The following is a 27,258-nucleotide window of genomic DNA, read 5'->3' as shown; positions in this document are numbered from 1 at the left end:
TCCAGGTACAGTGACTAAGTACAAGCCAAGCTTTATCCTGGGCGCCAGCAGACAGCTTTGCTGGGAGGGAACATACCTGAAGCTAGGAGAGAAGAGCTTCAGATCATGGCTGCCTTTGCTGTGGACATTGAGTCTTGGAGGAGGAGGTTAGGGGAAATGGTATAATACTAGCTTTTAGGACTTGCTACAGGGAGAGAAACTTCAGTTTCACAAGGTGTTTGCCAGGTTTTAAACTTTTTGGACCAGATTAAAAACCTCAGCTCCAGGGGCCAGATTTTTAGTGCTAAAAAGGTAAGCACCACCAGAAAATAAGCCTTAGTGGAGAACCACAGTGAGATGCCGGGGCGATGCATGTGCTGGCCAACACACTGGCTCTTACGACAGACGTCAGATCTGAGGGTATACTCCAAGTCTAAAAGGACATACACGGGGAACCAAATCAAACCTAAACTGCCTGAAAACTAAATTAGGTTCAAACCATTCACTGTTTGTAGTAGGATGGACGAGAGCACCCCCAAGAGTGGAAAGAAGTGCTGGAAGAAGAAGGCACTCCTCTTAAGTCTTTCTTGTTTATAAACATACCATTGGCATAACAAGTTTTCAGAAAGAAAGCAGTAATCAGGAAAACAAAAGATAAGTAATTCACAACCAATACAGATGTTGGAGTTAGTTAAAGATTCTTTACATAAATATAACAATGTCTTGAAAAAATGGAAAATTAATAAAGTGCCAGAAATACTATAAATTTTTGATAGGGAATTGTGTCTGCAATAACAAAAACCAGGTGTCTGACTCTCAGGAAACACTATCTGATGTCACCTCAATGGTGCTGGTAATTGCTAATTTCTCAGCCCCAGCCAACCAGCATCAAGTATTCCCACAGAGCAAAGGCTTCGCTTTAGTAATTCTAGTATCCTGTTACAGCTGAGGCTTCAATCCCAGCTAACCAGAACCACAGAATCTTAATTCAAAATAACAAATGATCCCAATAGAGTTTTTAAATTACCCCCTGAAACTTAATAAGCCAGGCCTCCATCTTCTGCACTGCCCTCAACATTCTTATCTTCCAAGCTCCTAAAGAACAGCTCACCAAGCTTTGAACACTAAATAGCTTTTCCAGCCCAAAGTCCTTCTACAGTCCTCCCCAAAACGTGGTCAGATTTGTTACAATACCCCACTATCTGGGTACCAACTTGTCAGAGTGAGGGTTACTATTGCTATGATGAAACACCATGACCAAAGCAACTTGGGCTTATACTTCCACATCACAGAAGAAGTCAGGGCAGCAACGACACAGACAGGGAGGGACCTGGTGGCAGCAGCTGATGCAGAGGCCATGGAGGGGTGCTGCTTACTGACTTGCTTCTCATGGCTTGCTTAGTCTGCTTCCTATAGAACCCAGGACCACCAACCCAGGGAATACCCCACCCACAATGAACTGGGCCCTCCTCCATCAGTCACTAATTAAGAAAATGCACTGCAGGCTTGCCTACATCGCAATCATGTGGAGGCATTTTCTCAGTTGAGTTCTTCCTCCTCTCTGATAACGCTAGATTGTGTCAAGTTGACATAAAATTAACCAGTACAGGCTTCATCAAAATTAAAAACATGTATCTTCCAGAAGGCTTCAGTAAGAAAACGAAAAACAGGCCATCCTTGAATAAGGAAAATCATTTACCACACTACACATATATTTGACAAAAGAACTTATTTCAAAATGTATAAAGAACTTGTATCACAAGCAATAATGATATTGAATTTGGGGAGCTGGATATCAGGTAAAGGTACAGGCACTGGTGGGTACAAGCAGGGTGAGCCCAGAAGGAAATGCTGGGCTGCTGACATCTGTAGTTCCAGTACTCCTAAGGCAAGAAGAGAGACAGAGGCAGAAGAGTCATTTCCCAGAAGCTCAAGGCCCCAATAGCCTAGCTCATCAAGCTCAGCAGCAGCCTCAAGGATATGGAAGAGAACTGACTCCCCAAAAGTATGTCCCTGAGTGTGCCACACACACACACACACGAGAGAAAACAGTCAGATAGGTTTAAATACCCAGTTTTTTCAACATGGTCTCAGAAATTAAAAAGGAAGATATCACCAGGAAGCACAAAGATCATGTTACTCCTGCTCAAATGATTAAGATTTAAAAGACAGATTCACACAGATTGGAATATTGAAATGCTTACACTGCTGGAGGGCCTATTTGAAACATACACATACACATACACAACAGCAGTTTCTTTTCAGGTAAACTTGTGATTTGGCACTTGAACACTGAGAAATCACCCCAGGAGAAATAAGTGCTTATGCCCACTAGCTACTTTGCACAGAATGTTAGTCATAGCAGTCTGCAGACTGGTACCATTCAAATGCCCCGTGAGGAGAAGAAAGAATAAACCTGCAGTGTGTTCACGTGGTAGACTACTACACTGCACTGCACTGCACTGAACAATAATGAATGGACACATGCAGTAATGTGGAAGCATCCTACAGATGATTATGTTACAGGGGAAGCATACTCAATCAAGGGACTGTATCCTGTCTGCTTCAGCACACTAGTTACTTCTGGGAACTGGAGATGCATTTGCAAGAACTTGAGGGACCAGAGCTGGAAAGGATAAGACTGAAGATCTGTACATGTCCTCATGGAGCCACAGAACCACGATTGCAGTTGTTTTTGTTAGAGAGCAGGCATAGACTGTTGCAGGCCATGAGTAATGCACATCGTGGATGTTGTCATCTTGAGGCAGAGTAACTAGATGTGAGTGAGTTTGCATGTCCAACTTCTTCGCTCAGTGAAGTTCATAAGTAAAAGCACGTAACAGAAATAACATAACAGACACATTGGAGTAAGCTGATACTTTTAGGAATTGCTGTTCTTAAAAAGTATAGCCTTAAATGTCGTGTTTTGTTTACACCGCTGCTTTTATCCGATTTCTAACATGTACATAGGCTTTGTAGCTATGAGAGGTAAACCTAAGGTGACACACATTCTCAACAGAAAGCATCTACTGCTGGGCTGTACCCATCACAGAGACTGTCTTGTCTACAGCTATTTACTTGCTGTGTGCATGCATGTATGCGTGTCCATGTGTGTATCCCTGTGTGCACATGCATGTTGCGCATGTGGAAACCAGAGGACAGTTTGTGAGTGTTTTTTCCACCACATGGGTATTACAAGTTGTGAATTATTTTGTTTTTTCTTTGAGACAGGCTCTCTCTGTGTATCCCTGGCTGTCCTGGAACTCACTCTGTAGACCAGGCTGCCCTCGAACTCAGAGATCCACCTGCCTCTACCTCCCCAGTGCTGGGGTCAAAGGTGCGCCACCACCCCTGGCACAGGTTGTGACTGTTACCTGTTTTAAGATTAAGAAATGAGAGTATATATCAGAATCTCTCAGCATTTACAGGGATTTGGAGAGGGACCAATATCCTCAAACTTGGGCTTGTGTATCCTACATAAGCACTCCATCGCTGAACTTTACCTGCAGCTCAGCTTTACCACTGATGTAAATTAGTAATTCTATCACCAGTGGTAGAGAGAAGCGTTATCTTTATCCATTCAATAAGGGCATTTAGTGGGCTATTTTTTGCATACTTCATTTTCCTGTGTGATACACTGTGGTTGTCTTGGCATAAGATGATAGGGTTGGTTGTGCCAAGACTGCTGCAACTGGTAGGAGAATCTCCTTCCACGGTGGAAGGGGGATTAGAACTCTGGGGAAAATCACAGGCAGTTTGCAGTGAGAGTCTCAAACTGCTGAAGAGGTGACGGGACCTGCAGTTCTCAGCCGTTTGGGCATGCTCTGCACTCACTGAGGAGAGGTCGCCGTGTGACTATGGTCTCCTTCCCACAGCCGTGATGCTCTCTGGAGATGCTCAACATGAGTATCCTTCACGTTCCCACACCTTCCTACCAAGCTTTCAAATAACAACACGGGCTGCTGTATGAAGGGCACTTGCTAAGACCACAGGCTGTGTGCTTTCAGTGCTCACAGTGACAACAGACCAGAGGAGCTCCCCCTGCTTGTCAGTGCCTGAGACCGCTTTCCCATACCGCGGCGCTGCCCTTAGGGCCAGGGTTGCGCTTTCAGTGCATTGCCCTGCATTTTCAGAATCAAATTGACAAAACAAAGGACATGCTGGAACCACAGGGCATGCTTCAGCGTAGGGGAGGTATACATAAGTTATTAAGAAGCGCTAATAAAAGACAGGTTTACAGGTAACCAGACACAAAAATTGGATAGAAAGTGACTTCAGACATTTTTTAAGTATTGTGGAAAAAAAAAAAAAAAGACAGTCACATTAAGTCAAGAAGCAGCTAGCATGCAGTTCTGAGAGTGTCTGCCGATGTAAACTAGTGCACTGGCAGCTTGCTCAGGTGTGGGGGCGCTTGAGTGGCAGGCAAGTCACTAAACAGCAGACTTCCCCTCTGGTCATGCTGGTACAGGCCTGAGAGATGTGGCTTCCAAACAGCCATTTTTGTGTGTCTTAAGCAAATCGGTAGGTGTGAGTTGATAAAAAAAAATAAATAAATAAAAATAAAAAAAATGGTACTAATTCCACTCTTCTTAAAAGTTAATAGTGTAATAGCCTATATTGTATAAAAGAATGGGTTTATTGCTTTATGTCTTTTATGAATGCATACAGTGTACTTTGACCATAACACCCCACCCCATTACCTTCCTTTTAAGTGTGCCATGAAGTGTCTTTCATGGAGACTCCTCAAATCACCATTACAGCAAATACCACTATTATTGTTTTGGGGATATAACAATGAATAATCGGTGATATATTTAATATACATTGTAGTTTATGGCATGTTGTCAGTGAGACCTGAAATACTTTCTTCCTGGTCATACCTAAATGCCAAGAAATACAGAATCATGTCTTCAAAAGGTTGTTTAACATTTCTTGCTAATGTACTGTGCTCTTTTCAATAGGAAGTACTTAAGCAGCTACAGGGAAGTATTGAAGATGAGACTATGACTTCTGGACAGATTGACTTACTAGAGCGGCTTAAAGGTACATTTTTTTAAGTATTTACAAAATACTGTTTTAGGCTCAGCTTGACAACAGAATCAAGTTCAGTGGCTCTCAGTTTAGAATCTGGTCTCAGCTCTCTTTTCTGCCCCACCTCCCCACTGGCTTGTACCTGTTGAATGCAAATAGATAAAAGGTCTGTTGGCTTGTTGTTTCTGCTTCACATCACTGGGTTTTAAGTTTTCTCCTCGAAAATTCTGATCTAGTTTTAAAATTCATTGCTTCACTGAATATGCTTCAGGATGCCATGTGCCACAAGGCTTCCATGGCACATAGATTCGAAGGACATTGTCTTTTCCTGTGCCATTTCTAATGGAATCTGTTTTTAAATGTCTTTCTCACTTTGTTGCTGAAATTTAAGTGCCAAAACAGGGACCCTGCTTATCCTCATATTACCTGCAGGGAATCTAAGGATGACATTTTATGCAATTTTCCTTTAACACGCTCGTCTTCACCACTCAAGCTGACTTGGCAGGGAAAATTTTAACTATTCTAAAGAATATTCAGTTGTGTTTATAAACCTGAGGATTCACTTTTAAAATAATATACTAGCTTTAGGAATATTTTATACCACATAAAGCATTTACTACATAAGAATTTGTCTCTGCTTAGAATTTAATTTAGATAGCAATTTCCCTGGAGTGAAACTACGCTCAAAAATGTCCCTTCGCTCCTATGGAAGTCGGGAAGGATCTGTATCTAGCCGTTCAGGAGAGTGCAGTCCTGTCCCCATGGGGTCATTCCCGAGAAGAGCATTTGTAAATGGAAGCAGAGAGAGCACTGGATATTTAGAAGAGCTTGAGAAGGAAAGGTAATGTTTGTTCTTGGGCAGTAAGTACTGTGTGCACGGATGCTGTGTATTGGAAGATATGGGGTAGGGTGGGATGGCAGTGATAGCCTGCACCTGTTGAGCATTTTCTGCTTCAGACTTCTCTCTCTCTCTCTCACTCATCCTTTCGCTCCCCGCCCCTCTCTCTTTTGAGACAGATTCACATTATCTAGCTGGCTGTCCTGAAACTCACTTTGTAATCCAGGCTGGCCTGAAATTTAGAGATCCGCCTGCCTCTGCCTCCCGAGTGCTAGGATTAAAGGTGTGCACCACCATGCTCAGCTTGTTTTAGACATGTTAATGGTTGTGTTCACAATACCAAGAGTAGAAAGAAGGAATTTTCTTGAAATTCTAAAGACTTCTATTAGGTATTCAAATATTCTACACATGGTGAAGCCTTGGTATAGGGGGGAGCTTAGCTACCTTCTAAATAATCTGTACGTTGAGTAATACCCTAAACCACAATGTTTATATCTAACTAAATATATGAATGACTGACAATAGAATTTCGGGTTATGTTTTGAACTAAATTTAGTAACTAGGTCCTGTGTAAGGAACCCCATTACAGAATGCAGATTAGAAGTAACCACAAATGAAATGGTTCTTTGCTTTTATTTATCACATAGTCATTTTATCACATAGTCAAAGCATTGCTTAGCCTGTGGAATGTGCTGAGATTTTTTGCAATGAAGTATTAATTCTTCTCTCAGAGTTCTTTCACCACATATGGCAGAATCATCAATACATTTTCAAGTATTTTAGGACTCAGTGCCATGTGGCATATTATCTTTTTATACCTAAAAGTTAGACCAGACTTCTGGTCTTATGACCTTGGGCAAGTCAACACATTCTGTGTTAAATTCTTCTGAAAAACACTGATAAGCTGCTTGTGAAAGCAGAATATTAAGATTATAGAATATATATAGAAATATATAGAGAGAAAATAGTATATAGAAAACAGGATCTGGAGAGGTGGCTCAGCTGTTAAGAACAGTTAGTGCTTTTGCAAAGGACCCAGGTTCAGTTCCCAGCACTCACATGGTGGCTTACAGCTGTCTGTAACCAAGGTCCCAGGGGCTCCAACCCCTCTTCTGACCTCCATAGGCTACACACATATGGCACACACACAAATAGTCAGGTACACATGCATATGCATAAAATAAAAATATATATTTAAAAATTATATAGAGGAAGTAATGTAGCATGTTTCACTGAGAGATGAAGACATTATTATTTTTGACTCAGGGTGTAGCCATGTATGAAAGTCAGGCTGGCCACGTGGACTAAGAGGGGTGGTGAGCAACTTTTCATTTCTTATCTGTGCCAATCTTTATTTCTACCCTGAGCATGGGCTGCCCAAACACTGTCCTGATCCAGAAGGAGAGAACTAGGGTCCGTGATCTTCCACCTCTTTGTTTCATTTCATTCAATGAAGAGGTGAAGGAGAAGTGCATATACCAGACTCTTAGGAACTTATTTTGGTAATGATTTTATTAGTAGAGATTTTTAGAGGAAGTAATTTTTAAAATGGGTTTAATTGCAAGTACTAGTAAGCCTAGCAGCTATTGGTAATGAAAACTTGCAATAAAAATGGGCCTTTTATCTCTGCTTCCCTGATAATTTAAGGGGAAAATGTTCTTGACCCCTGCTTTTGCATCATTTATCCCTTGTCAGCATCTACCCGCTTATGTTCTCTTGATTGAGGGTGCTTACCTTTGACATTGTTTCTCAGGAAAGGCAATCTTAGCAAGAGCAAACCCTTCTACATACGTTTGTTCTCGTTACAAAGGTTTTCCAGGAAATGGCAAACAAAACTTTAAGAATAAGGTACCAGAGTGGGGAGCATCTTTGCTGTGTAGTCAGATTCCAGGTCTCATAATGGAAAATATTCACTACATGGAAGTCCAGATTTTCCAGATAACAAAAAACAAACAAACAAACAAAAAAAACCACATATGCCACCTAGTGACTAAATTCTGCCACTCCCAGTATAGAAGTCCTCTAAATGAGAAGCAAAAGTTACAGAAAATGGTGGTTTGTGAACTCAGAAAAACGCTTAGTCTCATGCACATTGACAGTATCAATTTAAAGTCATGGTGATAACCTAGAAGTTTATAAATCCAGATATGTAAGATTCTAAAAAATGTGTCATGCACTTAGATTTGTGAAAATTACAGGTTATGTAATTGGTATAACCCCTTATTAGGACAGTAAGTTAAAATGAATGTGCCCTCAGAATTTATCATCTGTGCATGCTTGACCGTGTATGGAATGAAGTACATAAAGACATTTGTATAATACTTATTAATAGCAAAATACTTAAAAGGTCCTAAGTATTTCCCCAGAAGAACTGGCCATAGTATATCTCCTTTATGGGTTCATCAATATTCTAAAATACATAGGGTATTAGACAACTGTCAAGAAGTACATAGTAGGTCTCTTGTTCTAATACAGAATGACCTCCCAAGATAGATTTTTTTTAAGTGAAGAAAAATGTATATACAACATATATAACCGATAATGTAGTACTTGTGTTTTTAAAGGTACATGTAATTATGCACATTATTATTTGCATTTTTATAGAAAACCTCTGGAAACAACACAAGAAAAGTATACATTGCTTGGGGGAAAGAGCCACACAAAACAATAGGGAGCTGTACTTTTCAATCCTGTTGGTTGTATTTTTTATTTATAATAGTTGGGTGTGTAGTGGGACAGGTTCTTCAGGCATTACATAAATTCATCTTGAGATTCCAAGTTAAGTTTCTGCCTCAGAGCAGGTACTTGTGCTATGAGTGTGATGTGTTTTTTCACAGTGTTGTTGTGTAGCAGCTGACCACATTGCCCATGGCTGCAGCCCCAGGCTTCTTGCTTCCCCATTTCGGTGCTCTTAACTCCTTTAGTGTTTATTCTTTTACTGGCTTTGTGGTCTGGTCTGTCACACCTTTCGCTTACCTCTTAGACTGTATGAAAGAAAGCTTTGGGTTGAAGCATGTGACTGCTCAGGATGAGACGCGTCTTACCAGGGAAGGGGCACACTCGACGCTGGGGTGTCTGGCTGTAATACCCTAACTCCTGTTGCAAAACCCAAGTCAGTAGCTTTTCACCAGCTCAGCAATGTCTTACAACAGCTGGTAAGAGTCACTCTTAGGCAATATGTATTCCCTTGTATAAATTTACCTTTCTTTAAAACATAGGTCATTACTCCTTGCTGATCTTGACAAGGAAGAAAAGGAAAAAGACTGGTATTATGCTCAACTTCAGAACCTCACGAAAAGAATAGATAGCCTGCCTTTAACTGAAAACGTAAGTAACTGGGCAGCACGGCTTTTAGATTTAGTAACTTTGTCTTTAAAAGTACTCACATCGTCTATGATGAATTCAAGATAACTGAATTCATAATGATTTATAAAATATAATGTGTCTTAATCTAAGTATATAATAGTTAATGAATTTTTTTTGTTCTTGCTTTGCTTTTTTGTTTTGGTTTGTTTGTTTCTGTGGGGTTTTGTTTCTGTTTTTGACTCATGTAGCCCAGACCGACTTCAGACTTGCTATATAGCTGAAGAGGACCTGATTCTCCCAACTACTGGGTTCACAGGCCTGCTTCACCATACCAGTTTGTTAGTTAATTTTTACTGGAAGATAAAACTTGATTGTGCACCAGCAGATATTTATTAATTCCACACGAGTTTGAATCCGGATTCCACTTAGGCAACTATATTTTAATTGGTAGAAACATCATACTGCCTGTTTGGTTTTTTTGTACAATACAGGAATCATGCCAGATGGTTTTTACAACCAATATCCTTGAAGATAATTTGAATCTTACTCTATTTAGGTATAAATGCCAGTATCAATAATCATGGATCTTACTGTTTGAATTCTATACTCCTTTAGCAAATGCAGTTATGTTTAAAAGGTTTTAAATGGAGACCAGTGAGATAGCTTAGCAGGTAAAGGGGCTTATGTGTGGCTGGTGACCTGAGTTCAGTCTCAGAAATGTACCTGATAGTAGGAGAAAAACCAGCTTTGACAAGTTGTGCCATGCTGTGCTATGCACATAGCTCTAAGTCAATCCCAAGCCCCTCATCAACTGGATATGGTGAAACATGCCTGTAATGGCTGTATTCAGCACAGCTGCAGGGATGGACCTGACTGAGGCAATAGGGGAATGAAGAAAAGAAAAACACGCATGGACACAGAAACAGTGGGCTGGGTTCTCTGATGGAGAAACAGTATCCTGGAAGCTCAGCGTGTTTATTCTATAGTGTTACACAGGAGGTGAAGTCACTGCATACTGAGAAAGAAAAAGGCAAGTTTCCTAATGTCAGTAAGAGCAGTCTCTGTAGAGGAGCAGTCTGCAGGCCGTAAACATCCAGAGGAAGAAAGCTAGGGTGGGCATTATCTATACATGCTATCAGAATCCACACTCAGAGCAGGAGGGCAGGCTCTGCCATTTCCCATGGGTCTTCGGCTGTCGGGTCCTTGACACAGCCCTGCCCATGTTAACAGTTACTCAGGATTTCACATGCTCAGGCCTTCCTCTGCCCCCCACATGTAATCTTAGTACTCAGGAACTTGAGGCGGGGATGTCAGAAATACAAAGTCTGCTAGCTAGAGAGATGGCTCAACAATCAGGAGCACTCACTGCTCTTCCAGAGGATCTGGGTGTGGTGTGGTTCCCAGTAAGCACATTGAAATTCACAATTATCTGTAACTACAGTTTCAAGGAATCCAATGCCCTCTTCTGGGCTCTGTGGACGCACATGGTATGCATATTATACATAACAGGCAAAACACTCATGCAGGTAAAGTATGAATAAATAAGTCTTTAAAGAATAAATTTAAGGCCATCCTCCACTGTATAGTAATTTGAAGCCACTGTGGGGTATGTGAGGTCCTTTCTAAAAATAAAAGAAAAAAGAAAGCTTCTAAAATGCAGTAAGAATCTCAAGGCTGTATGCTTCATCAATATTTTATGTTATTTAAAAGGGGAAAATAAGACAGGTGTGTGGCTTATGTTATTAAGCACAGACTCCAGGAGGCTGATCCCAGGTGGTGTTGTGAGTCCAAGGCCAGCCTGGGCTGCAGTGAGACAGTCTCAGTATAAAGAACCTTCATTCTTCGCTTCGGTTTTCACTTTCTTACAATAGTTTTGAGAGAACAGAACTGTCAAAAAGTCCAGAACATAGTTAACTGGGTTTCCTGAGTGCAAGAGCAAGAACTCAAGGCTTAACGTGTTGCTTTCCTTGAGCAGTCAGGGGTCTTGACAGGAAGAGAAAGGACCCCTTTTCCTGACAGTGTCCTTTAGACTCTCTCCCAGGCCACTAAGACGTCATAAACAGAGAAAGACGGTTACTGGAGAGTTCTGATAAAGGAAGATTAAGGAATCCAGAAGGGATTGGTGACATTTTAAATTTCATGAATAAAAACAGCACAGTGTGGTTTTACCACCATTGACTTTGATTGGAGACTATTCAAAATCCAGAGGCCTGTTGTCTCCATGAAGTAAGGGGCAAGAAAGGGCTTTGGTATGTGTTATATCTCAAGAGCCGTAGGTTTTGATCAGAAGATCAAAAATAGAGATCAGTTGTCAAGTTCATTATTCACTCTTAATTAAGTAACCATGTTCGACGGAACACACGAGAACACACAGTCGTCGTGGGCCATTAGTACATTAGTAAATTTAAACTTGCTTGTATTTCAAAATCATTTACTGTACTTTGCTTTCTTATTGGGAAAACAAGTTAACAAGCACTTCCATGTAGAAATATTTATCTGCTTATCAGAATATCATACCCTTTTCAATTCCAAACCATATTATTATAACATGCTGTGTCACATTCAGCATTTTTATTTTCGCAGGGGTGTTTGGGAAATGGAGGACAAATGAGAGAAATAACAGTACAGACTCAAAGAGAATAAATGACATTCAGTGGGGTATCGTGGTGCTTGTCTTTAGTCCTGAAAGCCCAGCACTTAGCAGACAGAGGTAGGCAGGTTTCTCTGAGTTCAGCCAAGTAGTGAGCTTCAGGCTGGCCAAGGCTGCATAGTGAAACCCTGTCTCTAAATAAGGAAAAAACATGCATCCGTTCATCTGTCGTGGTTTCTCACTTTTGGTGTGCCTACAGGAGTGCATTCTGCACATGAGTGTTTTGTTTGAGGGCAACTTAGAGTGACAGCAGTTTAGAGTACTTGGACCAAACAGGCCAGGAGCACTTTCCTACAAAGAGCACGAGGAGTCTGAATAGTCTGAGTCCTTCTTCATTCTCCCCATGGCTCCTAATGTCTGCTACCTGTTCTGTATCTCTGTGTAGTCTTCCTCTTTTTATAGTCTCGTGTGTGCCTGGCAGTTATCTCAATGTGAGGATCGATGACGAGTGAGCACACACTTTGTGACGTACTTTTGTTTTACCTTTGCCTTACTGTTATATTTTTACCAAAGTTGGTGTTGATTTTGTCTGGCGTATTTTACTTTTCTGCTTTTTGTTTGTTTGTTTGTTTTTTCTTTTTCTAAGATTGATTTAGTTTTATGCATATCTGTGAGGGAACCAGACCCCCTGGCAGTAGAGTTGCCGACAGCTGTGAGCTGCTGTCGGGGGGGGCTAGACCACTGAGCCAACTCTTCAGCCCGAATTTTTATTTGATATGTGGGCTTTTTCTAACTCCATTTTCTTCATTCTGCGATTGGATTTTTTTCCCTCTATTTAGCCTCTACACATAAGGTAACTAATCCTTACTTAAAACAATGAGCTAAGGGTGATGACCACCTGGTCTTATGCTTTTTTTTGTTTTAGTCCCCCACCACACACCATGGTGTTCGTGTTAATATCCTAGTTTGTTTTGTTGTTTGAGGTAGAATGTCATGTAGCCCAGTCCTGAGCTCCCTGTGTAGACAAGGATGGCCTTGGGCTCCTGCCTCTGCCTCCTGAGTGCTGGGTTGCAGGCATGTGCCACCACGTGCAGTTCTATGTGGCACAAGTTTGGTGAGTAATCTACCAACTGAGCCATTTCTGCTGCCGAAACATTAGTTTTAATAATTAAAAATAGTTCCTCAGGGCTGTGGGGTGTTGCTCAGTGGTACTGCACTTGCCTAGTATGTTCAAGGTTATAGGTGGTTCCTAGCACCACAGAGATTAACTAGGTACCTTCAGCAGTAAAAATCATGAGAGAACAGAAGATGGGTTCACCCTGACTGGACCAATTACATATCGTCAGCAAAACAGTCTAAATTAAATCCATTTTGACTCCTTACCTTCTCAGGGACTCCAGCCAAGCCTGGTGCCCATACTCAGGTTTTAGGATTCCTTAGAGAAAAAATAGACTTCTCAAGTATGGTGACTTACATAGTTATTTACTCAATTTTTAATTGACAGTTGTGTGCTTTTTGTTTTCACTAATAAGCAATGAGAAATTAATGTGTTGTCTGTGGTTTTAGTTTTCCTTACAAACAGATATGACAAGAAGGCAACTGGAGTATGAAGCAAGGCAGATCAGGGCTGCAATGGAGGAGCAACTTGGGACCTGCCAGGATATGGAGAAGCGAGCACAGGTGACTGGCCTATTCCCACACTGCACACACACAGCCCTGCTCATCTTCCTATAACTGTTATTACATCATCTGTGTAGCCATGGTATAGCTCAGTGATGGAGCACCTGCCTTAGGTGCACAAGGCCATGGCTCCAACCTCCAGCACCACGAAGGGAAAAAACCCAAAGACTGTCTTAAGTCGACACTGTTTCAAGATAACAGTTTCTCATAGCTGTTGGGCATTGTAGTCAGGACTGACAGTTCTGCCTCTGCTATTTCACTTGGGTGTTACTCTTTCTGCATAGAATTACAGGGGAGAAAGGTGCTGATTTTCCGGCAGCTGATAACTAGCGTCATCTCCTTAAAAACTACTATTTCTTGTAAGCTAAGTTTATGCAGTAACATTCAGAAGTTTTTCAAAAAGTAAAAATGGAAGCAGCAATAGTCCATATTTGAGAAACAAGGAGGCATGAGGAAAACCTAAGGGAAGATGTGAGGGATGAGGATGAGAATAAACCACACTAAGGTCAAGAAAGAACATTAACTGAGTTTTCTGTGTGCACAGGTGTGTGGCTGGCTAGTGCCCTAGCCCTACAGAGGACAGGTGTGTGGCTGGCTACTCTAGCCCTGCAGAGGACAGGTGTAACTGCTGCCCTGTCTTGCTTTAAAGTGAGCATGGGAAATTTTTTATTTTTACTTTTTTTAAGCTTTTTTTATACAATATATTTTGGTCATATTCTCTTCCCTTCTTCAATTCCAAGATCCACTTCATATTCTCTCTTATAAAGCCAAAACAAAACCAAGAAGAAGAAAAGGAAACCATTGGGCCTGTTCTGTGTTGTCCGACTAGTTTTTCTTGCGCATGTGGCCTGCCTGCCCTGGGATGTGGTTGATGTGCTCAGTGTCTCTAGTGCAGAAAACTGTTTTGCCCTCTCCCAGCAACTGCATCTGCAAATAGCTGCTCGGTTAAGGATGGGATTTAAGTTAGAACATATATGGTAAGATTTAACACCTTTAACATAACACATTTCATAGTCAGTTTCATAGCTATTTATGTGTACATACATATCATGTATGTGTTAGTGTATCTGTTATTATCAAATTACATTAGATATAATTCTTGACTTCTTGCCCACGTCACATTCAGGTAGATTAGTGACTTAAATGTCAAAGTAAAACTTTCACATAAACATATCTCTGATACTGAGTAAAAAACAATTTCTTAAGCAACATGCGATTATAAAATATAAAGCTGATGAATTTACTATATTAAAATTAAGAATTTATCTTCATAAGGAACCATCAGAATAGTGACAAGTTACATCATAAACTGTAATGAGTTTCCAAAAATATATTCTATTTACATTTAAATTTAAATTTGAGATTTTCATAGTTATTTAATATCATAGTTATTTTAATGTCAAGCATTAATTTAACATTAAATTTAATGTTTCACCCCCAAAAAAACTATGAGAAAGGTGCATTGGCTTTCTGTAAATGTCCATTCTTAGACTGTAACTATGAGTTACTTTTTTGTTGTTGTTCCTGTTAATGTATTTGTTTTTAGAGATCCTTGAGAACATGATGAGATTATAGACATGAAAGGACTTGTTATATATAATATAAACAGATATATTCCAGAGTTTCTGATCTGTATCCTATAAGAAATTAGCTTGACTTCATTCTTAGCCATTTTGTTAAAATATATATTGGTAGTTGCTCTTACTGCACTCTGGATATGGCATATTTCATTTTGGTTGCTAACATTACCATTTTAGGAAATGTAATTTTGTATCTTGAGTAACATGCATATTCAGGAATAACCATATAGAGATTAGGTTTAAAACTGCAAGATGAAAAAGGCAGCTAATAGGGGGTTGGTCTTCAAGTGATAGCAGTGTAAGATGGCATCTCAAGTGTGGACAAGTTGTGAAAACATATAGTTATAAAATACAATGTGTACTAAATGCCCAGAAGCTGCTTTGTAAGAGTTGAACAAAAATGACAATGACTGAAATTAATAGTTCTGACAGAGTGGTGTCCCCAAGAGAACATCAGAGTTAGCAGTCAGGATGCAGAGTTGGTTACTCTGCCAGAGCGTCCACACTCAGTGATGTTTACAAAGCATGTGGGGCTCTCAGCTGCCTGAAAAGATGATGCAGCCCCTCCCCTGCCCAGCTCGATATAAGTGGGCTCTGTTTTCTGTAGTACTAAATGTTCTGGATTCTTCTCATAGACCTCAAATGCTACACAGGATGCTAAATTTTTTGTGTGTTTAAAATATGTAAATTGTACTATATAATGGGAGTAAAGAAGATGAGTGGAATGTTTGTAATAGAGTTGAAAACAGGACAGCGATCGGACGTGGTGGGGCACCAGTCAGGGAGGCACAGGCATAGGCAGGCGGATCTCTGTGAATTCAAGGCCAGCCTTGTCTAAAAAGTGAGCCCAGGACAGCCAAGGCTACACAGAGAAACCCTGTCTTGAAAAAACAAAAAGAAAAGAAAAGAAGACAGCAGATGCCAGCATAGTCAGGTGTAGGCCAGGCTCTGTGGCCCACACTGTTAGCCCAGCACCCAAGAGCTGGGGCAGGAAGGTCAAGTTGGAGGCCAGTCTGAGCTACATATTGATGCCTCTCTCAAAAAGAGGGGGTTGAATGTGGATTGTTCCACCTTCAAACAAATTTGATTGGTTAATAGTTGTGAAAAATGCTACTAACAAAAAGAGCTAAAGTGAATAGTAGAAAATATAAAACATTTGAGTCCTTAAGAAAGAATGAAAACTCAGCAATAAAAATTGTTTCCATAAAATTTTAGAGCACCTGTCCTACAAAAAATAAAAAGGGAAATGTTTTAACAGTATAAAGAAAAACAGTTAATATCCCTAAGAATTCCTGAGGATTAATTTCTGAAGACAGCCCTTATTTTTAATTGGACAGAGAATTGGCCAACAAGGATGGAGATGTCCAGTACAGTATGTAGAAATAACTGGTTAATAATTCAAGGAATTTGGTATCCCATGCACAGGTCGTAGAGTAGCTATGTTTTGTAGGTCCCTGCAAATGGTCCCGGTGGCCCAGCGCCCAGGCATTGTCACCTGAGGCCCACGAGGAGGGGTTGCTGCCGAGGTCAACGCAGGGCCCCTGCCCTGAAGCATGGCTGCCATCCCTTTCAGTGTCTGGCAACCCATGACTACTATCACGGTGACACCTGGGCTCCTCGTGTAGCAACAGCTCCTGCGGAAGTTCTGAGTACCCGGGAGACACCGTGCTCCATTCCCCAGGTCTCCCCAAGGCCAATCTCAGCCACTAGTGGGCCAGTTTCTTTTTTGGGAAGTCCACCCTCCCATTCATGGCCATAGTGTTAGAGTCTACTGAGCACTCAGCAGAGTCCTCCCAGGCCCCCAGAAGCCTGATCACTCGTGACCAGGCTCCTGAAACCATGAAGAAACTGCCAGTTATCCATCCCAGACAGGCTAACACCAGGACTCTGTCCTGATCTGGCAGAATCGCCAGCCAGCCCCAACCTAAGTGGTGCTAGGCCACAGTCCTACCTACCCACCGTGCCCTGTAAACTGGGAAGACTGCAGTAAGCAACAGACACCACCAGCAGGAGCTAGAGAAAGCCCCTTTTGGTTCACAGCACTGACCCTGTGTGCCTTGCCCCAACCAGAAAATCAACTGCCAGCACACATTAAAAATAATAATAGTAATAATAATAATTCAAGGAATTCAAAGCAAAATCCATTCCTGGTCCTGCCTTTGTGAAGTTATCATCTCTGTTTTCTTTTTCAATGACATCTGGTCCCACAGCATGTTAGTAAAGGCTGGGAAATGCCCATCAGGTTGTGATAGAGCTTACCTCTCGGCCAGTGTGGTAGCATATCTTTAATCCCAGTACTGGCAAGGCCAGCCAGGACTGCATAAGATCATCTCAAAAAGCTTCTAGAAAGCAACCACAGATAATGTGTTTCAGCATAGTGTGTTTCAGTGGTTCTTAGCAGTGAGAATGCAAAACTACCATCTTTGTAGCCCATGTATTGCAAGTTAAAGTATTCTTCTCTCAGGAAGCACAAGCCAAAGGAACACAATTCAAGGGCACCGTCAGCCCACACAGCAAGTTGTAGGAAAGTGGGCTAGGTAAGGAGACCTTTTGCCAAAACAAAAGGAATATTTAGTTACAATAGGAACTTGGAAAGTCCTAAAAATACTGACTTATAACAGTAACTTTAAGGTGGGTACGTTCTACAGTTTAAATAAACCCTGACGTTTGGTAAAACAAATCAGATTTTTTTTTTCTTTACAGCTATGTTTTACCTGTTACACAGTATGTTTTTAGGGTTATGATTGTTAGCACGAAACACCATGATCAGAAAGCACCTTGGGGTGAAAAGGGTTTCTTTGGCTTATACATCCCAAGTCATGTCCGTTGACAAAAGCTAAGGCAGGAACTCAAATTGAGTGGCAACCTGAAAGTAGGAGCTGATGCAGAGGCCACGGAGGGATATTTACTGGCTTGCTTCCCTGGCTTGCTCAGCCTGCTTTCTAATGAAACCCAGGGCCACCAGCCCAGGGATGGCACCACCCACAATGGGCTGTTTCCCCGACCATCAGTAAGAAGAAAACATCCTACAGGCTTGCCTACAGCCCATCTTACGGAGACATATTCCTAGCTGAGCTTCCCTGTCTCAGATGACTAGCTTGTAGTAGGTTTACAGAAGGCTAGCCAGTACAGTATATAAATTCAAAATGAGTATACTAGATTAAACAACAGCCAGGCATGGTGGCTCAGACCTATAATCCTTGTACTTGGAAGTGTAAAGCAGGAGGTTTACAGTAAGCTCAAGTTCAGCCTGAGCTGCAGAGTAAAACACCTACCTTCAGAAATCTTTATTTCAAAGGTTAAATTCAAGAATAACTTTTTTTGTTCCTTGAAATATTTTTAAGAATAACTTTGGGAGCAACCGGACTCAGGGCACCACATTGACTTAATGTATGCGCTATCATTTGCTTTTGAAAATGACTTAAATACCAGTGTGCCACACAATTTGATATGTAATGTAGATTTGTAGTTTTACTAGAAACATTTAGAGATTATTGCACAAAATTCAGTATATTTTAAAACCCAAACTGGCTGGAGAGAAGTCTCAGAGGTTAAGAGCAGTGGCTGCTCTTCCAAAGATAGTTTAATTCCCAGCAACCACATGGTGGTTCACAACCATCTATACTGAGCAGACAGAACATTGTGTACATTATAAATAAAAATAAAAAATTTAAAAAAAAAACGCAAACTGACCCCAGTATTCATTAATGTGTGATCATTTTACTTGACATACCTTGGTGTGTCCCTGCGCTGACTGGTGGTAGCTGCACTGACTCTTTACACCAACGTTTTTAATAAAGACACATTCAATGCTAGGGAGATGGTAGTTAAGGACACACACTGCTCTTGCAACTACCCAAGTTCACTTTCCAACAGCATCTCATATGGCTCGCAGCCACCTGTGACTACTGCAGTTCCAGGGAGCTCTACTGCATGCACACATATCCCCCACATGATTATAATGATAATAGAAGCCATCTGTTCTGTTATGGCTGTGCCCACTGCTGTCTCTGCAGTCTACAGATCTGTTTTCTTTGTACTCTTATTTAAAGTGAACTCCTAGGGCTGGAGAAATGACTCTGTGGTTAAAGGAGCTTGCTGTTCTTCATAGAGCACTCATGTTTGGCTCCCGCCACCCATGTCCGACAGCTCCCCGGGTACACACGTGTGTACACATGGCACACATAACAAGAAGTGAATATCTAACTTGTTCTTTTCGTCCATTTTAGCGAAGAATAGCCAGGATTCAGCAAATAGAAAAGGACATACTTCGTGTACGACAGCTTTTACAGTCCCAAGCAGCTGAAGCAGAGGTTAGTAAACTGCCCTTTGTTATGTGTCGTGTCTTCCTGGAAAAGAAAATGTATGTAGTTAACGGGCATCATTGAGCTGTGGACCTTCTAGAGGGAAACGTTTTTGTTTTATTCTTTCATTCTTTCATTTATGTGCATCGCTTTTTTGCCTGTGTGCATTATGTCCATATGAGGGTGCCAGATCCCCTTGAACTAGAGTTACAAACAGTTGTGAGCTGCCATGTGGGGGCTCACATGCTCATATGTGGGTCCTCTGTCCAGCCCCAAAACATATTATACTTTTTCAGCAGTTAAAATTTAGTCTTCGTGTAAAATCAAACCACCAACTTGAGGTATCATCACTCTATAAGTGGGTTTTATCTAATCCATGGTAAGAAAACTGATCAGACCTACTTGCTTGTGGTTATTCCACAATTCTTATTTAAATGATAGTAAAAGCATTAAATGAAAAAGGTATAGACACCAGGGAAAGGGACAGGAATGAAAATGGAGGCTCTGGAAAAGAGTTTTAACAGACTTATTATAGCATGGTATAGGAGATAAGGAAAGCCCAGTGTATATCCTAGAGTCCTAAAGGGTTCCCAGACTGGCTTAGGTCACCTGTGACACTAGGTATTAAGGGGCTGAGATCAGTTTAGTTGGAAATATGTTTAGAAGCAGGTGAGGGGTGGAGCGTTGGCTGCACTTCCAGAAGAAGCATGTTGGAGTTCAGCACCTGCATGGTAGTTCATCCCCATCTGTATCGCCATTTCTAGGGTGGCTGGTGTTCTCTCCTGGCCTCCATGGGTAGCAGGCTTGAATGTGGTGCACATAACGTACATGAAGGCAACACCTGGGTGGATAAAAATAAATTTAAAAAGGGAGCAGTGAGCCCCCGGAAGCACTCCACATTTCCAACACACTTGCTTGCTGTTTCTCTTTTCAATCCTAACAGAAAATAAGTTGCCAACCCCTACCCACAAAGGATAAGACCTTCGAAAAGATTACAGTAAACCTGGTAAAATTAATTGAAGCCGAAGATAGTGTATAAAAAGCTGAATTAGTCGTCCTTCAGCCTTATCTCTAGGCAAGCTTTTCTAAGAAACAGATAACCCGGGAAATGGGCAAAGTCTTCACCAACAAAACAGTCCATTCTGTGGTCACTGTAGCTGACAAACTTCATCTAACTTTTCCATAGTCAGTCCAGTCTTTAGTACGAGTGGGCACTATGACTTGCAGGCATTGTAAGAAGGCTATGGTAAGAAAGATCATAGAACCGGAGTTTCTCGTAGGGACAAGGAATGTTCAGAACTACAGCTGACTTTAATCCTTCCAGCAGGAGCAGGGTGTGATCGTGTTCATCTGAGTCCCAATATTGAAATGTGGAGGCAGGAGGATTAGGAGTTCAAGGCCAGCCTGGGATACGTGAGATCCTGTTTCAATCGTTCATTCAGAAGAATTTTTTTAAAGATCTCATGAGAGTTAAAACAAATTTAAAATTTAATTGAAAAATTAAAAGATTTTCTTTATAAAGTAGAACAAGACAATGAAATACAAAATAGAATGGTAGGCAGATGAGATGGCTCAGTGAGTGAAGGTGCCTGCCCTAGAGCTCGCTAACCTGAGTTCGCTGCCCCAACCAAGGACTCACGTGGTAAAAGGAGAGCATTGACTTCTGCAGTTGTTCTCTGGGCCCCAGAGGAGTGAACACATGAACACACATGCAGACCGCTTAAATTCAGAAGTCATCCCCATTATGCTTAAGTAAAATAAGCACATAGGTCCATTTATAAAATCCCCAGAAGACTGGGGACATGGTTTAGCGGATAAAGCACCTGCTGTGCAAGTGTGAGGACTAGAGTTAGGACACCCAGAGCCTGCAAAAAAAGCCACAGGAATGGGCTCACCAGAGCAGGCTAGCTCTACCCTGCCTCAGTACTTAAGGCAGGAGTGATATCCTGGAGGACTCCCAGGGTCAGCTTTGGGCCTCAACAGCTGCATGTACACACAACACACACTTTTGTATTTCTTTTTTTTTTTTTCAGTACCCAGGGGAAAAAAAAAAACTATTACAAAGCTATAACTTAGGCATGGTAGCACAGGTCAGTATAATCTCAGCACTTGGGAGTAGAAGCAGGGGAATTCAAGAGTTTCAAGGCCAGCCTAGACAACATAGTGAGACCATCTCTCCAGAACAAAAACTCAAAACAGTAGATCAGCTGAGGCCTGGTGCTGTGAGTGAAAATACAGACTGACTTTAAATAGGTGAAGAGAGCTTATGTAATGATAAAAATGTTCTAAAACTGGATATGGTGATGCTTGGTAAATTTATTGAAAATCATTTAATTGAACTTTTAATGGGTATATTTTGTGGCACTCAACTGCCTTTAAAAAAATTTTTTTAAACCAAGTCAGTAATGCATTTGTATACCCAGCACTCAGAAGGCAGAGGCAGGGAACCAGTAGTGCAAGTCCCAACCTTAGCTCCAGAGAAAGTTGAAGTGAACTACATGAGCCCCTGCTTCAAAAACACCTCTTTTCTCAGTGCTGTCATCTCAGATAAAAACAAAAAAAAAAAAAAAAACAACTTTCCATTTTACAGCAGGTGTAGGGGTGTAGATACTCAAGACTGCTGTCTGCTAGAAGTCAGCAACAGCATCTCGTCTACAGAAAAGAAGCAGTGGAGGACAGTGACCCAAGAGTGCAGCTGGAGACAGCAGGACAAGGGAGGAGGAGAGGGCAGAAAGGTAGTGAGGTTCTGGTAGGATGCGTTGGGCAGTTGCTCTGTGACCATTATGGACTTGTCTTTCTTTACTTGAGCATCAGTTACAGGCAGCCTAAGGCTTACTTCTTTTTCCCTCTGCATCTTCTCTCCCTTAGACAATCTCATTAATGTTTTAAGGCTTTAGGTACCATCTATATGCTGTTCATTGTTGATTTTTTTTCCCCTAAACTCCAGATTCTTAATCCTGTGTTCCTACAATGTATCACTACTTAGGATTTGTCAAAGATTTTAGATTCAACCTATCAAAACCCTAATTAACACGTGAGTGTGGTGGCACACACCTTTAATCTCAGCACTTAGGAGGCAGAGGCTAGCAAATCTCTGAGTTTGAAGCCAACTTGGTTTACAAAGTGAGCTCCAGTCCAGCCAGGGCTACAGAGTGAAACCTGTCTCAAAAATAAAAACACAAAAGCTCTCCTACCCTTTTTACCAGCCACCTTTCTCCCTTTCAGTCCCCATGGTTCTTCTCATCCATCTCTATAAACTGTGTGTGCTAAGGATCATCAGAATAATGCTTCATATCCTGTAGCCACTTTAGTTCTTCCTACAGTGCTATAGCAAAACTCCAGACACAAAGCAAATTAAGAGAGAAGGCAGTTTAGAGGTTCCAGTCTGTCTTTCTGGGTGTGGCATGGCAGCAAGAGCGTGAGTGAACTGGTCTCACTGCACCAGCAGTCAGGAAAGGAAGAGACAGATACTGGTGCTCTGTGCTTTCTCCTTTCTCCTCTTTTTATTCAGTCCAGGACCCCAGCTCCTAAGTGGTACTGCCCACATTCAGGGTGTTTTTTTCCCTCCTGTTAAGCATCTTTCCAGACACACCCAGGGTTGTATATACTACATATTAAAGTTATAAAACTGTTTGTTTCTCAGTTTCTCTTTTAACCCAGTTATCACACAAATAACTGAGACTCATATCATTTTAACAAGAGTCACAGCACAAGAACTGAGCAGTTACTACTCTGTTCTTAACCCTCTAAGATAATTTGGCTTCCTCCCAGCATGCATCCCAGAGATACCTACATTTTGTAGCTTTCCTCACTGAGCTCTCTCTCCTGGTCCTTCTTGGACATATGCTCATGGCTGAACCCCCTACTTCCTCTTCTAACTCCTCCTTTCCTGGCTGGCAGGAAGTCCAGCCCTATTCTCTCCCTTACTCAGCAACTAGACATAAGCTCTTTGATTGGCATATCAGGGGACAATTGGGGAACATTGTTAACACAACATTGAGACAGAAGGTTGTCAGAACAAGGATTGTAACCAGATATGTGGGGGACAAAAAACAGCTTTGAATTACACAAAAACTTTATCCCTACAACTAGATGATTCCAGATCCAGTCAGGTTGGTGATGAAGATTAGAAGCTATCACAGGTCCACCCCTTGTCAGCCTGACACCCAAATATAATCACTTTTAAATCATAAAACCCCACCCTGGCCTTCAAATATTCATGGTCACTTCATAACACAAAGCACATTTAGTCCATCTTTACATATTTCATAATCTCATCAGTTCTGACATTGTACAAAAATCCAGTCTCTTGAGATTTAGGATATTCTCTTAGCTGCATAAAATAAAATAACTGTAACATTTTTAAAAGGTGACATACAGTGGCACAGTACTGATTGATGAACCAGAGAGAGCTTATCGTAATGATAAAAATATTCTTAAAACTGGATTGTAGTGGTGCTAGTAAATTTATTGACAATAATTTAATTGAATACTTAATGGGTACATTTTGTGACACTTGACTGCTTAAGCAGAATCACTATTTATTTATTTGTTTGTTTGTTTGTTTATTTAAGCCAGTAATGCACCCCTGTTATTCAGCACTCAGAGGGCAGAGGCAGGGGGATCAGTAGTAGTTCAGGGCCCAACCTCTGCTGCATAGCAAACATTCCCATTCCACCATGAAGGACTGGGAGGAGAGCGAGGACAGAGCAGACCAAAGTAAGTGGGAAACAGCACGGCAGAACGCAGTGCTGCTGCCGCTCCAGTTCTGCCTCCCACAGCCTCTGTTAGGCTGTTTGGACTCCACAGGTGCGCTCTCTTCAGACAGGTCACCCTTCTGCTGTCTCCAGTACACTGCGCTTCTTAGTGCAGTTTTCCCTTCACCCTCATAGCCTCCTGCGGCAGCCTCTCAGGCACTCCGTCTATGGGGGTGCCTTGTCACACACGGCAGGGGTGTGCCCCATTTAGTTAACCAAGATTAACTCTCACACTGGTGTAGCACCAGATCCTGTCAGATCTACCCCTGTGGCTCTGCTTACATCTCTATTACTACTCTTTTGTGCCATGCCAGCCTCTTCTTTACTAATGTTCCATATTAGCCTCCCAACCACTACTTAAGCCACTTAAAACTGGACGTGTTGAGATGTCAGTATTAAGTGAGGCAGCCGCTAGGCATTTATAGTACAGGTGGTACACTATGACCTAGCTAGCATGTGTGAAACACTGAGTTTTTTCCTTAGCCAGGCACATACTTACTATCCCATGCTTTAGAAGTAAAGCTATAAGGATCAGAAGTTCAAGACATCCTCAGCTACAAAGCAAATTTGAGGCCAGCCTGGGTTACATGAGCCTGTCTAAATAAGTAGATAAAGTGGAAATGATAATGTGGTAGCCTCAGAAGGCAAATCTAACAAAACCAGTATGTCTTTAAAACTGTCGGGTTTTTCATTAATTGATTTATTTAATCACTTTACACCCTCATTGCATTCCCCTCCTCTTCTCTCCTCCTAGTTCCACCCTCACATCCCCCTCCTCCATTCTCCTTCCTCTTCTCTGACTTTTTTAAAACTACCCAAAACTACCTTTTAAAACTTTTTTATTCTATGTGTATGACTGTTTTTCCTGCATATGTCTGTGCACCATATATGTGCCAATGGAAGCCAAAGTGGCTCATCAGATCCCCTAGGACTAGAGTTCTAGATCTATTTAAGCCACCATGTGGATGCTGGAACTTTAGCGTGGGTCCTCCGGAAGAGCAGCCAGCGCTCTTAGCCAGGGAGCCATCTTTCTGGTCCCTTTACCATTTTAATCCTGCTCACCATCTCACCTGTGAATGCTGTGAACCTTTGATGCACCACAAGGACTCACTTCCTCCAGCTCCTGTGCATGTGACTCTGTCACCCTACAGTGTTTGTTCATCAGCGTCCTGGTTCTTCCCAGTGGTGCTGTCCTCCATACACCTCACGGCTTCCGTACAGCACTTGTCAGAGTTGTGACTATTGTTACTGCTTTCACTATTTGACAGTGTGTCCAACTAAACTAAGCTTAGAGAGAGGATTCATTAGTGGCTAGTTTTAGTAACTCTGTGTTCCCTAGTGCCTAGGACAAGCAGATAGTCATGGTCTTTCTGTGAATACATCGACATTTTCACTTGTGCCGCTGTCGTCTTTGTGGTCATCGTAATCTTTGGGAGTTTTGTCAGAAGTGACTGACTATTTCTACTCTGGCTCACTTTAGTCTTTCTTCTACTGAATTAGAGTCACTTCCCTTTTTGCTTAACTACAGCAGTTATTTTTTGGGGGTGAAAATGGTACATGTAAGTTGTTTTTTAAAGTCACATTTTTAAATGATCTAGGAAGACCTAGATCATTAAAAAAAATCCAGGGAAAGCACTTTAAAATATGATACACTTTTAAGTCAAATTGTTATAATATAATCTTTATATTAGATTATGATGACAGTGTTTTCCTAAAGCAAGCAAAGAAGCGTTTCTATAAAGGATGGTGGGAGATTATTTTATTTCTTGTATTGTGAGGTGGTGTTTTGCAGAGTGGTCACTTTGTACTACCTATTTTGAAATGACTCCTTTAACTGGGTATGTGTCACTTTTGTTTCATATAGCAGATGGAGGGTACATTAGCAAAGTTTTCTGTTTTATTTATCAGTTTTAAAGAGCTTGTCATTTGGTTTTATATGATATTAGCCGAAAATGTGCACATGTTCTTCTTAAAAATCTGCCTACACAGGAGCTGTTTGTAAGCTTAGGTGTTAGTTTAACTGCTGTATTTGCAGCTTCATTAAATGCCAAAGTCATGTGACCTTGCAGCAAAGGACAGTTATTTGCTGTAGGTGGGTTATATCCCTGATAGTGAGAGGAGCACGCCTGGTGGAGGATGGTGTTTGTGTGCAGCTCAGGGGACCACTACAGCTTTTCTCTTACCAAGATAGTCACCTGCTAGCCATGCTGCAGGTTGGAAGTGTAGCATGCACATCTGTGCCTTTGTCAGCCTGCATAATCGATTCATTTACAGTTTTGAAGCAAAAAATAAGCTGTGAGCTCTAAAAGCATGCATAGTTTTTGTATATAATGATGCTAACTCCATGTTAACAGAGGTCATCTCAGAGCAAGCATGAAGCTGCCTCCCATGAAGCTGAACGGCAGCAGGAAGGTCAAGGAGTGGCAGAAAGTAACATGGCAACTTCTGGTAGTGGTCAGGTATGGCTCATTCTGTCATATTTTCAAATGGACTCAGTATTAAAAGAGGAGTATGATGATCTACAGATCCTATCCATTTCCTTAGAATGTTTGTCTCCAGCATACTGAGTATCAAAATACTCTCATTTCTCCTTAGTACATTTAAGTACACTCTCTGAATTTCTTGGAATATTTCTAAGCTCTAGATCATATGTCTGTGTGGGTCTGCAGTGAGTGTTGTACATGGTTTTGGAAGGAGTTTAGTTCCACATCCTTGGCACAGCAACACTGCTTTCCTCCAAGGCCTCAGCACAGAGACATGTTTGTACATTTTAACTATCACAAGGGCTCTCGTAGTTTACTCTTTGATGTGCTTCAAGGTTACACAAACCTAGAAATAAATCTTAACTGAAAAAAAAGTTATTCTGATGCTTAAATAAAAAGCTGGCACTGTGTTATTTTTTTTGACATGTGTTATTTTTTAACATCTGTAAAAATTGCTACAAATTTTCTTTTTTTTTTTTTTTTTCCTTTTTGGTGGTGATGGTGTTTCAAGACAGGGTTTCTCTGTGAAGCCTTGGCTATCTGGAACTTGCTTTTAGACCAGGCTGACCTCAAACTCGTGAAGATCTGCCCGTTTGCCTCCCTGAGTGCTGGGATTAAAAGGGTGTGCTGCCACACCCAGCTTGCCACCAATTTTCATCTAGTTTATTAAAATCATATGACAACTTTGCATTCATGTGTCCTATATTTTT

General features: G+C 41.3%; 1 protein-coding gene across 5 annotated transcripts in view; it reads left to right on the top strand.

The window, feature by feature from the left end:
* Window positions 1-27,258, top strand: part of Apc (APC regulator of WNT signaling pathway) — a 98,041-nt gene that overhangs the window by 40,426 nt on the left and 30,357 nt on the right. For 3 of the 5 annotated variants that reach the window (XM_055625761.1, XM_055625759.1, XM_055625758.1), the window contains exons 3-8: window positions 4,941-5,022; window positions 5,653-5,851; window positions 9,067-9,175; window positions 13,311-13,424; window positions 19,234-19,317; window positions 26,420-26,524. In XM_055625761.1, coding sequence (XP_055481736.1) covers window positions 4,941-5,022; window positions 5,653-5,851; window positions 9,067-9,175; window positions 13,311-13,424; window positions 19,234-19,317; window positions 26,420-26,524 — 693 coding nt within the window. The remainder of the gene's footprint in view (window positions 1-4,940; window positions 5,023-5,652; window positions 5,852-9,066; window positions 9,176-13,310; window positions 13,425-19,233; window positions 19,318-26,419; window positions 26,525-27,258) is intronic. The other 2 variants (XM_055625762.1, XM_055625760.1) reach the window with 1 other exon arrangement.

Source organism: Psammomys obesus, unplaced genomic scaffold (assembly GCF_907164565.1).
Source record: "Psammomys obesus unplaced genomic scaffold, mPsaObe1.curated_primary_1811, whole genome shotgun sequence".
Classification (NCBI taxonomy): Eukaryota; Metazoa; Chordata; class Mammalia; order Rodentia; family Muridae; genus Psammomys; species Psammomys obesus.
The sequence above is the reverse complement of the archived record's forward strand: the minus strand, read 5'-3'. Positions and strand labels throughout refer to the sequence as shown.